The sequence below is a fragment of the Ictalurus furcatus genome, chromosome 14 (genome assembly GCF_023375685.1).
Source record: "Ictalurus furcatus strain D&B chromosome 14, Billie_1.0, whole genome shotgun sequence".
Taxonomy (NCBI): domain Eukaryota; kingdom Metazoa; phylum Chordata; class Actinopteri; order Siluriformes; family Ictaluridae; genus Ictalurus; species Ictalurus furcatus.
In genome coordinates, this window is record NC_071268.1 from 20,380,316 (window position 1) to 20,393,970 (window position 13,655).

The 13,655-nt window shown below is 44.6% G+C and overlaps 1 protein-coding gene across 3 annotated transcripts in view; it reads left to right on the top strand.

The window, feature by feature from the left end:
* The window catches only part of wwox (WW domain containing oxidoreductase), a 177,384-nt gene that overhangs the window by 43,267 nt on the left and 120,462 nt on the right, over nucleotides 1-13,655 (top strand). For all 3 annotated transcript variants that reach the window (XM_053641052.1, XM_053641053.1, XM_053641054.1), the window contains exons 6-7: nucleotides 3,649-3,737; nucleotides 11,051-11,236. In XM_053641052.1, coding sequence (XP_053497027.1) covers nucleotides 3,649-3,737; nucleotides 11,051-11,236 — 275 coding nt within the window. The remainder of the gene's footprint in view (nucleotides 1-3,648; nucleotides 3,738-11,050; nucleotides 11,237-13,655) is intronic.

Here is a 13,655-nt window from a genome sequence, read left to right on the forward strand (position 1 = left end):
ATCTCAACCAAAAAAAAAATGAAGGAACAGTATTTTACTGGCTGGAGGGCACAGTGGCTTAGTGGAGAGCTCATTTTCCTCAGATCTCCTGGGATGGGGGCTCAAATCCCACCTCCCTCCTGTGTGCGCAGAGTTTGTGTATTCTGCCTGTGCTTTGTGGATTTCCTCCGGGTACTCCAGTTTCCTCCTCCAGTCCAAAGACATGCATTGTAGACGGATTTGGCGTTTCCCAATTGCCCGTAGTGTGTGATTTTGTGTGCGATTGTGCCTTGTTGGCACCCCTTCCAGGGTGTTCTCTACCGAGTTCCCTGGAATAGGCTCCAGGCTCCCCGCCACCCTGTGTAAGATAAGCAGTATGAAAAAATGGATGGGTGAATGGATCATTTTACTATACAGTGCTGCTTCTCAGCATATGATGGAATATCCATGGAAAATCCCAGCTTTTCAGAGAAAAGGTATATTGAGGAGTGCTGCATGTGTACACAGTAGAGCTGTAACGGTATGAAACGGTATTTCATATCATGGTTATCAGTATTATCAGTATTATCATGGTATTGTTAAAATGTGCTGAAAACGTACAAGAGGTACTGATTCACACGCTGAAATCATTTAAACAGGTTTTATATTTGACTGTGAAGTGATGGATGGTCGTCACTAGGCTTGCTGCGATCATTTAGTTCAGTTAGAGAACACGGTGGAAGGCAGTGACGGCGCTCCGGAGAATTTCCATCCTTCCAAGAGGACCAAATCCGAAGTGTGGTCATATTTTGGGTCTTATAAAATTGCTGAGGGAAACTTAATAGAAGATGGTAACCCTGTCTGCAGAGCTTGCCAAAAGAACGTTGCTGCGAAAGGGGGCTTTGGTGCTTTTTGCTCTTTCCCGCCTTGCTTTTAAATCGCTTCTGAATGCCCATGTGGTCGTGCGCACTACAATTTCTCTTTCGAATTAGCGGCAATTCGGGGGGCAATTGCTTGGTGGTGGGTTCATTATTATTCTTAATGGAAAACACAGCAACAACAAAACAGTACGACAGACTCGCTTATATTAAACCAAATCTTCCACCATCGTCTTGTCAGTCGGCTCGCCTCACTCTTCCTGTCAGTCAGCTCGCCTCACTCTTCCTGTCAATCATTTCGCCTCACTCTTCCTGTCAGTCAGCTCGCCTCACTCTTCCTGTCAATCATTTCGCCTCACTCTTCCTGTCAGTCGGCTCGCCTCACTCTTCCTGTCAGTCACCTTGCCTCACTCTTCCTGTAAGTCGGCTCGCCTCACTCTTCCTGTCAGTCGGCTCGCCTCACTCTTCCTGTCAGTCACCTTGCGTCACTCTTCCTGTAAGTCAGCTCGCCTCACTCCTCCTGTCAGTCGGCTCGCCTCACTCCTCCTGTCAGTCGGCTCGCTTCACTCTGCCTGTCAGTTGGCTCGCCTCACTCTTCCTGTCGGCTTGCCTCACTCTTCCTGTCAGTCGGCTCGCCTCACTCTTCCTGTCAGTCGGCTCGCCTCACTCCTCTTGTCAGTCGGCTCGCCTCACTCCTCCTGTCAGTAGGCTCGCCTCACTCTGCCTGTCAGTCGGCTCGCCTCACTCTTCCTGTCAGCTCGCCTCACTCCTCTTGTCAGTCGGCTCGCCTCACTCTTCCTGTCAGCTCGCCTCACTCCTCCTGTCAGTCGGCTCGCCTCACTCTTCCTGTCAGCTCGCCTCACGCTTCCTGTCAGTCGGCTTGCCTCACTCCTCCTGTCAGTCGGCTCGCCTCACTCATCCTGTCAGTCGGCTCGCCTCACTCTTCCTGTCAGTCGGCTCGCCTCACTCTTCCTGTCAGTCACCTTGCCTCACTCTTCCTGTAAGTCGGCTCGCCTCACTCTTCCTGTAAGTCGGCTCGCCTCACTCCTCCTGTCAGTCGGCTCGCCTCACTCCTCCTGTCAGTCGGCTCGCCTCACTCCTCCTGTCAGTCGGCTCGCTTCACTCTGCCTGTCAGTTGGCTCGCCTCACTCTTCCTGTCGGCTTGCCTCACTCTTCCTGTCAGTCGGCTCGCCTCACTCTTCCTGTCAGTCGGCTCGCCTCACTCCTCTTGTCAGTCGGCTCGCCTCACTCCTCCTGTCAGTTGGCTCGCCTCACTCTGCCTGTCAGTCGGCTCGCCTCACTCTTCCTGTCAGCTCGCCTCACTCCTCTTGTCAGTCGGCTCGCCTCACTCTTCCTGTCAGCTCGCCTCACTCCTCCTGTCAGTCGGCTCGCCTCACTCTTCCTGTCAGCTCGCCTCACGCTTCCTGTCAGTCGGCTTGCCTCACTCCTCCTGTCAGTCAGCTCGCCTCAATCATCCTGTCAGTCGGCTCGCCTCACTCTTCCTGTCAGTCGGCTCGCCTCACTCTTCCTGTCAGTCGGCTCGCCTCACTCTTCCTGTCAGTCGGCTCGCCTCACTCCTCTTGTCAGTCGGCTCGCGTCACTCCTCTTGTCAGTCGGCTCGCCTCACTCCTCCTGTCAGTCGGCTTGCCTCACTCTTCCTGTCAGCTCGCCTCACGCTTCTTGTCAGCTTGCCTCACTCCTCCTGTCAGTCGGCTCGCCTCACTCTTCCTGTCAGCTCACCTCACGCTTCCTATCAGTTGGCTTGCCTCATTCTTCCTGTCAGTCGGCTTGCCTCACTCTTCCTGTCAGCTCGCCTGACACATCCTATCAGTCAGCTCGCCTCACGCTTCCTGTCAGTCAGCTCGCCTCACTCTTCCTGTCAGGAATGAAATCTGACCCCTGCTGATCTGTACTGTGACTCAGATTCATTGGACTCATGCTGAATTGAGCAGACACACTCAGTATTTAACTGTAGCGTCCGTTTTCACGCTCAAAAAACAATGTTGCACACTGCGCCTGCGTCAGTCTCATGCTGGGTGTGTGTGGACAGCATATACCGCGAGTTTTACGAATCACGATAATTGCACATGGTTTTAATGATAATTAAATGTGACATGGTAATACTAACCATCGGGGAATTTAATCGGGGTTTATCGTGAAACCGGTAATCGTTTCATCCCTAATCCACAGCAATTTTTTTTTAACCTCAGGGGACCTGTGTTTGACCTGTGACCACTCAGTGTATGATTATATCTTTTGGAGTGATTTGTATACCTTTCTTCTTATTGATTGTGTTACAGAGCGATCAAAGGTAAACTTAAAAGCTAGTGCTGAACGGCACCATTATTGCAGATTTGGCCTTTTTCATCCATTATTTATCCCTGCGAGCCTATTCTATATGCCATTACAGACTTCATAAGAGCACAGGATTCTGCAAGACCTCAGTGCTCACTTAATGTAAATACTGAATGGATTCAATACGGTGAGTGTGGGGAATCATAAAAGTGCCATAAAAAGCCTATGGAGATGCTATCCAGCCGCAGACTGTCCAACTCTTCCTGGTGGAAATGCATTCCTGATTTATTGTAGCCGATAGCGAGTTGATTTAAATGTGGGCATGTCAGTATATCAGTGGCTAAAGCCTCACTGCTGTATAGCACAGAGAGTAATGCACAGGTGGGAAATGTCTGAGGAACTGTAACTGGTGGCCTATGGCTTAGTGCATGTAATGATGAATGATAAAGATGCTGTATCTTTTGATGGATGCTTAAGATGCTGTATGTTTCTGTGCTCTCTCTCTCTCTCCATCCAGCACAAAGCTCATGTTGAAGCCATGACCCTGGACTTGGCCTCATTGAGAAGTGTCCGAGAGTTTGCAGAGGCATTCAAAGCAAAGAAACTGTAAGTAAATCTGTGCAAGTGTTTTTTTTTTAATAATAAGATCTTTTAATTTGAAACACAGTTTGATTTATATTTTTGTCAACCTTATCGTAGTTGTCTTTTTTAAATTTTGATTTCATTCTATTTGTCATCAGCAGCACATTGTCTCACTGATTTAAATGTTTTATTTTTTTTTTAATTAAAAGCATTAATGCATCCCTCCATCCTGAAGAGAGTCCTGCACATAAAACACTGCGGTCTTGGGGGCTTAGCCAGGCTTTTTCCAGAGAGCCATTAGCTCCATTTGAGCAGTGGTCTGAGTCCAGGGCTAGAGCCTGACCCCACCAAACTCACTTGCTTCCTTTCCCTGACTCCATTACCGAGCTATCAAATCAGCACAAGGCCAAAAGGTCCAGCCTCTCTCATCATAAGCTTCCCCTCCCCACTCCCTGGTCAATAAATAAGTATCTCAACCTTACTGCATAATTCCATCAATCTCATCTCCACAGATTTTGAAGTCCTTCACAGTCTCCCAGTTAAATCAATTACTGGCATGGCTTTCATGAAGTTACATTACATGACGGAAGGCAAAGGAATAGTGACATTGGCTCTCAAAGACAGGCAGTGTAAAGAAAAGAAAAAGCGCACAGTGCTTGCGCCCCCCTTTCAGCTAAAGTAATGGAACAAGACAATTTTGTGACAATCTCCAGAGTTTTTGTTTTGTTTGTTTTGTTTTGTAAACATGGTAGTATTGGTGTGTTTTTAGCTTTAGTCATTGCATCACTTGATACCAAACTGCAGTGTTCAGGATTTATCAGTTCATAAGCTCTAAATGAATTATTCTGCACCATGTTACACACTTAGTATGAATATCAACAACTACAAATACAGGGTGCTCTGCATTTGTCGATATACAGGATGTAAGAGATTTTATTTAGATTTTTGTACAAGAATTGAATTCCAGTCCATGGTTCCCTGGGTCATGATATTTCTCTGACAGTGTTGGTGCTATAGCTTTTTGCAGCCAAGTGAACTGCCACCTCAGCTTTTCCAGATGCTTCTGGGATCATCCCATCCCTGCTCTACTGAGGTGTTTCTCTCATGTGGACCTCCTGCATTTTCCTTACTCTTCTTCCTCAAGAGCTCTAACATAGGGAGAGAATGTGGTAGAGGTGACTGCTGGTAGTTGTGGTTGCGGTATCTTTCTCTCCAGGCTCTCAGGGGATTGCAGGGCTCATCTGGCCCCAGGCAGCCCCTCAGGCAGGACACTGCTGCCTGTAGCAGCCGCTTGGTCAGCAGCCAGAGGCCTGGAGGTGACCGTCACCCTCTCCCCCAGCCTCTTCCTCTCTCCCCCACCTCGCCATCTTACCACACACCCAACACGCACTGTGCAGTTCAAACCCTAATGAGGCCGTATTGGTCATTTGGCGCACTCTCAGAATGCTGTTGTGGAAAGTGACCCAAAAGGAGAATGGACTGGAATGAAATGATGAGTGAGCTGAATTTACAGTATTTGATGAGAAACTGACTCGACTCATGCCATACTGCTTTTCTGTGGTGGATGTGTCTGTACTAGTGTGGTTTCTCTACTCTGCCAGGGCTGAGTGAAGGAAGCGACAGCCTTGGCTCTTGCAAATTTCTTGCCTCTCTTTGCTACAGTCCTCCACTAAGATCAGCTGTCTGGCTGCTCTAATGGAAGCTGATGGCATTTAATAAGAGAGAAAGATTAGCCCATTAGTCCAAGGCCATTTGGGACCCAAATCATTTACTTGGCCCAGTGACCCACAGTGAGTGTGGAGATGGGGTTCAAACATGGCCTGACACACATGCAGGCCCAAGTAGCCTCCTCTTTACAGCTGAGGCTCCAGCATGGGCTCACGTTCCTGCTGCTCACCTGAACTGCACACATAGCCTTCTTTACTTTGGTGAATACTAAATGCAGTGTACGAGTGAATAGAATATAAATGTTTGTTCTCGCTTTGATCTTTATTACACTCATTTATCAAAAAGGTACAGACCGTATCCGTTTCAGGATGTCCGAATTTTGATCCTCAGAGATGCAGTAGTGCTATGTCATAAAGCTCACCTATTGTACTTGTCAGCCACACCCACTGCACTTGAACCCCCATGATCTGTTCCCAGGTTTCAAATGATGGAGCAACGTTTTTCTTTTCTATCAAGGTTGTTTTTCTTTGTTAGTTGTGGGCTTGTGTGTGTGTGTCCCAGAGGAGGAAGAGTAGATTAATCCATCCATCCATTTTTTATACCGCTTATCCTACAGGGTCATGGGGAACCTGGAGCATGGGGCACCAATCACAGGGAACATGGGGCACAAGGCAGGGTACACCCTGGACAGGGTGCCAGTCCACAGGGCACAATCACATACACATGTGATTCTCACACCTATTCATACACTATGGACAATTTGGACATGCCAATCAGCCTATATGTCTTTGGACTGGGGGAGGAAACCGGAATACCCCGAGGAAACCCCCGCAGCACAGGGAGAACATGCAAACTCCACGCACACACAGGGCAGATAAACACTAAGCCACGGTGCACACACAAGAGTAGATTAATTCACATCAGAATAGGAAGCTGCTGAGGTGTGAATGGCAGCAGGCAGCAGGCAGCTGGCGAAGGTGCCTCCCACCCCCCATTTCTGCTTCCAACAATTACACACAGTACTAGTTAATGAAATGCAATCTATACTTTTCTCAAACATTTCTTTCTCTTGGTCTCTTTCTTCTCCTCAGTATATTAAAGACTAGGCTTGTCTGGTGGAATGATTTAATCATCTCTACACAATATTACACTGCCACGATAGCCAATGACGTTTACTCTGATTATAATACATTGGCAGACCTGCCTACCTTTATGTATTTTGCGTAGGAGCTCGTAAATGGAACATGCTAGTAAGTATGCTAGTAAACGCTTTGAGAAGCAGCAGAGCAGTAAAAAATGTCGGCCATGTGGACATTAGACAACCGATTTGTAAAAGGATTATATTGAAAACATGCTGTTATTTATTTTTCTGTTCAATATACGTTACTAAGGAATCACCTAAAAATCCACCACAATGTTCATGATTGCGTCTGCCAGCAAGCAGTTCCCGACTATTACACCTTCCCTATTTAAAGCTGAACTGGTATAAATTCTCACGTTCCTGTCTTTTTAGGCAATCGGTTCTGGATTTTCACGAGTCGGGAAAAAAAATCACATCACAAGCTTATTACATACACATATTTATGCATATTCTTTTTTTTTTCCTCTTCTTCTGTGTAATTAACTTCGGCACAATGTCGTTACTGTTCCAGTAAAGCTTTTTGTACATGATGTTTTATTATCTCAAACATACAGTGGAATGTCCTCATTTTTGGGCACAAACTCCTCCCCCATATCACTCTTTGCTTGTGTATTAGATGTCCCTCCATAGTAACATTATTACCTTGATGAGCTCTGAATATCAACTGCCAAGTCAGGGATGCAATCTAATTTAGCCCTTACTGTAAAAAAGAAAAAGAAAGAAGTGTGTGCGCACGTCTGTGTGTGTATTTTAAATCTGTGCTCTGCTACACCAGCCCTTTGTGTAGATCATAAACAGAGCCCCTTAATAGTAGGTGGTCAGAGAAGAGGGAGAAAAGGTAATCTCTCTTTTATGTGGGGAGATTATTCTCAGGTCAAAGGTCATGCCCTGGGGGTTCTTTTAAAGTAAATATGTAGGATTATTTCTCCCTGCTCCCTCGTTACCGCCCCCGCTAGCCCAGCATGTAAATTGCACATCTGCGGCAGACCCCCTCGAACACGTTAATAAGTTTAAAGGGAGTTTTTACATTATGTGGGCTTGCCTATTAAAGCCGTTTGTTAGCTTTTTGCTTATGAGGACAGACCTGGCAGGGAGCTGTATTAAGAGAGTGAGGCTGCTGTAAAGGCATGTTGTTAAATCACAGGCCACACACCAGGAGAATTAGCCTGAGTTTATGGGGCAAACAGCAATACGTGGTCCTCTCTCCCACCGAGGCTCATTCAATCAGCCACCTCATATATGAAACTTGTGGTGGGGGATGTTCTACTGTAGGAACTGATCCTGTTACCTGCCCTCTGAAGCTTTTCCCTGTCATCATCATTACGGGGGCTTTCATTGTCTTTTCCCTTCTCTTTTGACCCAGATGCTGACAGGAAACGCTGCTCTGGAACATGGTGGATAAATACTTCATGTTAAGCATGTTATGATAAGATTGAGGATTTATTTAGAAATAAATAAATAAATCAATATGAATCATCTTATAGTTAATGGTGTCTGGTGCTGCTGTTGTCATGTGTATGTGCTGCCCATGGGATCAGACGTTCTGCAGTTCAGTGGTAATCGCAAACATGTTCTTCTTCCATTACGTGCCTTTCGACCAAAGCGTGAAAGTCATAAAGTTTTATAGTATTCACTGAGAAGTCCAATCATCCCCTCCTCTGGCATCATGCTTCATTAAGTCTCATGTAGAATCTGTGCATGCATGTCAGTCAGTGGGTGCGAGGGCCCACCTTCAGATAGCTGTGTTTTATTTTAGAAGGGGTTGCTACTCCTTAGAGTCACTCTTTATATTCGTATATGTGCCTTTTCTGTTAGAGGTCGACCGATAGTGGATTCTACAGATACCACTAAGCTGGGCAGCACCTCCCGATAACCGATTAATCAAGCGATAGTTTTTCAAATTGATTCTGAATGAAAACAGAACACTCAAAGTAAAATATTGCTGAATTTTATTACAAAAATAAACAGTACTGACAGTAGCATGAAAATGTACTGTAGTTTTTAAAATGAAATAAATATATAAAGTTTAATATATCTTAGCTATTAGTAAATGTTAATGTAAACAAAAGAGATGCATTCAAACTGAACCAAAAAGTAATGCTCCAAATAACAAATAACATTAGAGACCTCCAAAATGAATCAAAAAACACTTCAAATGTCACAACAAAATTTGTCAGTGATGGTTTTTATTTCGCCTCTAGAGGTTGCTCTCGTACTGTATAATGACAGCGGACCCTTCTCAGCCCCTACGCGACGGACGCAACCGGGAAAAACGATCGGTGTGGATTTTTGCCGATAATCAGCAACCGGTTATCAGTGCCGATTGATCAGTAAAACCGATCCATCGGTCGACCTCTACTTTCTGTTAATCACTCTTAAAGAGATTAAAAAGAAGTTCCTAATGCTGTTGAACAGTTATCTGCCTTTCCCTTATATCCGGTCTAGGAATACCGTGGTTGCTGTGTGTGATTTCTGGCAAACAGACGAAAAATACAAAAATGGGTTATACTTTGGCAGCTCAGCTTTAACAAAGCATAATATATTCCACCAACACAACGTGGGAATGTTTTATTTCCTTTTTAATTTTGCTTAGGCTGTCTTCCTGCAAAGATCACGCTGGATAAGGAGAAAGTTTAACAAATTAAAAATCAATCTGCCATTTATGACTTCAACCTTGCTAGTGAAGTGTGATGTTCTCACACAGGGATTGTCAGGCGTTGATCAAGTTGCTGAATAGCTATGTGCCATACAGAATGTAATCTTTAAAAGTCTGTAGTTTTAAGAACTATATATAGTAGAAAATGTAAAAAAAAATATATAAATAAAATAAAACTGTGTTTCCCCAGGCTGCCACACGTTTAGAAATGAATAGCAGAGCTGATTTTATGGATTTATATCCTCGATCATGCTTCAAGCCCATCAAGCAATCATTTGTAAGGCATTGCTTGGTTTTCTGTGATACTGTACTGTGCACACTTCCTGCATCCCCTTGCTGGTGTGCTGATGCAGACGCTGGTGTTTCCTCTCTGAACCTGGGGGGAAACGCATCATGCATTCCTTTTTTTAATGTCATAGGGAAAGCTCATTATAGTTGGTGAATAACAATTCCTCCATTAATTTTCCAGCAACCAGTTTTTAATTAATAGTGCAGGCAGTTTTAAACACAGAGTACACAAATTGCCTCTGGCTCTCATAATTAATTCTAATGGAAGAAATTAAAAATTGGTGGGGTGGATTCAGATTGTTCTGCGGCGCCACCAAGGGTTCAAGACCAGTGGAGCGACTCTGTCAAAGGCAAGGATCTTCCAGCGATTCGAACTTTTCAGAACGCTTTTTCAGGATTGACAGATGTACCAGTATGTGGGATGACCTTGTTTTAGTTATCTGTTGGTTTATGTGTTGAAGTGATTCTGAGAACAGCCCAGAACAGCCTTCAGAAAAGCTTTGAGCATTTGTGGTTGTTCAGAACTGTGACAATCTTACTCGTCTATCAAACAGGTCTGCTCCTGCGACATTTCGAAAGAGATCAGCATTTTGGCGCTTTTGTTTTCAGCCTCATTCATGGATGGCAATATAGAACTGCATCATCTACTGATAAACACTTATTCGAAGCATGTTCTGAATGAATTGTTGACATAACATAATCTAGTTTTATGTATTCCAAGCATTCACTTGGACCGCATTTAAAGTAGGACATCTGAGCCAACATGTCCCATGTTATGATATAAACTTGACAGTCCAGCTATGTTAGGAAGCTAAGCTAAACTTTACTCTGCAAAACAAATCCTAAACACTGCTTTCATAATGTTAGCATTTTATACAAATGCCTATTGTGCCTTACAGAAATGGTCAATGAGTCATGATTGAGAATCATATCCGTTCTAAGCTAAGCTAAAAAAAAATGTGATTGCTGTTTCATTGAGAATTGTGCAGCTGTCCTATGACGTGTGTATTTCAGCTTTAATTCCCCAAATCTCAGACATTAATGTACTCATCTGAGGACATGAGGGGAAAAGAGATGTCCTAAGATGCCTCTGTGAAGTAGCTCTCATCTTTCTTCAAGCTGATTTAGCTGATCCTACAGAGTGGCTGCAGCTCCAGCTGGATTCCAGCCCAGATGTCAGCTGACACCATTAGCTGCTTTCTCGCACCCGCTGCCTTCCTCTCTCGCCTTTCACAGCCATTGTCCTACCTCTTTCACCTTTCTCCCCTCTTGTGCTGTTTTCCCTCTCTCTGTTTCCACCAGAACAGCACTGCACATCCTGTGCTGTTTTCAGGGAACTGGGTTATTTTTAAACGTGCTATTTTTGACCGCTAGCTCTGGGTTCCAAGAATATCACGATGCAAAAATAGGGAAAATAATTCTGATCACCTGTTATGTTGTTTAACTCATTATTTCTCATGTAGGGGATGTGCTTCCTTTTTTTTCCCCCCAATTTTATTGTCAGGAACAATTTAAACAAATGTCATACTGTACGGGAGTGTTAATTGTAAAGTGTGTGCTGTGTCTCTGTATGTGTGTATGTAGGCCCCTGCACATCCTGGTGTGTAATGCGGCGGTGTGTACGCAGCCATGGCGTCTGACGGAGGACGGGTTGGAGTCTACCTTCCAGATCTGCCATCTGGGCCACTTCTACCTGGTGCAGCTGCTGCAGAACGTGCTGGGGCGTTCGGCTCCTGCCCGTGTGGTAGTGCTGTCCTCCGAATCTCACAGGTCAGAACTTCCTGTACCCTCTCTTCCCACTTTCGCGGCCTGAACAAGCTAAATCCTTAAATCCAGCATGGAAAGAAATGATGATGTGTATAACATGGCTTCAATAGGTGTCATTTCGCATTCAGTCATTTTACCATTGCACTTTGCCAATATATGATACAATTTGCAAAGCTTTTGTACTGAGTACTCAATCAGACAGGTGAGTGAAGCAGAAGGGAGTAGAAACTTTGAGATTTGGAGATGTAAAGTGGTTGGTGGTTTTACTTACACATATTGCTGATGCTCAGTAACTAAACATACATGTAGGTCAGCAACATCTCATGGCTAATTTAACAGTCTCACATTTATCAACTCCACTTAACAGCAAACAGTTTACAGCTGACTTCAACTTGAACATAAACTTATATTATGATGTTGCATTTTAACAAAGTCTTGTCTCACGTACCTTTCTGGTGAAGTATGAATAAAATCGGAATAGTATTGCCGTGATTGATCCAACCTACTCGCCTCCACCCTGTGTGTGCGGAGTTTGCATGTTCTCTCCGTGATTCAGCGTTTACTCCGGGTACTCCGGTTTCCTCCCCGAGCCCAAAGACATGCCTTGTAGGCTGATTGGCTTTTCCAAATTGTCTGTAGTGTGTGAATGTGTTTGCGATTGTGCCCTTCGTTGAGTTGGTACCCCGTCCAGGGTGGCCCCTTCCTTGTGCCCAGAGTTCCCTGGGATAGGCTCCAGACTCCCCCACGACCCTGGTACGGAAAACGGATGGCTGGATGGATGGATCTAACCTACTGAAATGCTTCAGCGTTTAAGCACTAGATTAGCGTGTCTGTAGTACAGTGGTGGAACGCATGAGTGGAGAGGTGTTTCCTATAAGTACACTGAATTGGTTGGGCAGGGACGGGGACATGAGGCACACCAATCTTAAAAATAGTTTGAGGGTGATGGAGAAAGGTCAAAATAATGGCAGGTGCATCATTTTGAGGACAGAGGTTGTCCAAAGACTCGTTACTGTTTAGGAAGAGAAAATAACAATGTTTCTCCTTCACAGTTATCCTTCTCACTAGAATCTCCCACCATTACTCATCCCCTAACCTCTTAACGATAAAGGCTGACTGAGCTTAGACATACACCTACTACTACTGTACGGTCATTTCCCTCACAGTGTGCAGTTCAAATGAAACATTCCTTAATGTTCTTGTGATCTCTTCTACGCTGCTCACACTGATTCATTAGCTTTAATACGAGCCATTTTCACTTCAGTGGTTTGACGTTTGACCTGGGGAAAACGACATTTTGGTACTTAGGCACTGATTAAAACCTTGACCTGGTTAGACAGGTGGGTGAAGCAAAGAAGGAAAAGGGTATTGAGCGTTGGGAAAATAAACTTAAGACTTTATCTGCCGTGTTACACTGAGGCTTAGGGAACAGAGCGACCGACAGGCCCTGGACGTTTCCACAAGGATAATATGATCTGAATATTAAACTGATAATATGATGAAAGAAAATGCTGCTACAAACACACTTACTCCCCCGTCCTCTTAATGTAAGCCAGGATTCTGTTGCACTGTGGTCTTTACATACTAGCGTTGTCTTTTTTGGTGCTGCCCCTAGTCTTCTTTAGCTATGAAATGACTTGTTTCTTGTGCGTAAAGAATTCTATCAGAGAACTGAGACTGAACATGTGTGTAAGATGGTACAGTGAGTGTTAAAAGATAGTGTTTGAATCGAATGGACATAATCAGTGTCCCTCAGTGCGCATCTTTGTCACTACACGTACACAAGCCTGGTGCTATGGGCCTGAAGCAGCGGAGAAAGGTTTTGTACGGGAAAGAACCAGCGTGCAGCTGTTGTGCGTTAATTAACCAGAGATATAACATGCCAAACCACAACCCAACATAGGCACATGGGGCTTGTCAACAGCAAATGATACAGTTTGATTGGCTGCTGCATAATGGCTTTAGTGAAAATGTAAATGTTGACTCTGTTTAAAGAGAGAGATGAGCCTGGAACAATTAGACATAAACTCCTTGGGAGAGAGAATTTCTTACAGTAAACCATCTCTCCAAGCTTTAACCCCACACACACACACACACACACACACACACACACACACACACGCACACACACGCACGCACGCGTACATATACACACAGCTTTGTGTTCATGAAGCCTTGTCAAACATCTGGTGTTTAACAGCTCATTCGGAGCCAATTAAACAACATCATGTCACAGCTTTGATTTGCATTAAGCTAAGCCAGGTTGTAACAGTGCTGGAAACGCAGGCCTTAGCCAAAGATTTTTTTTTTTTTTTTAGTTTTTGTTTAAACACTAGTCCTGGCCGCTGCTTTTTTTTTCTTTAAATTTTTTTTTTCCCCTGTTAGATTTTCTCTAACTTTTTGTAAGATCTTTCACAACGTT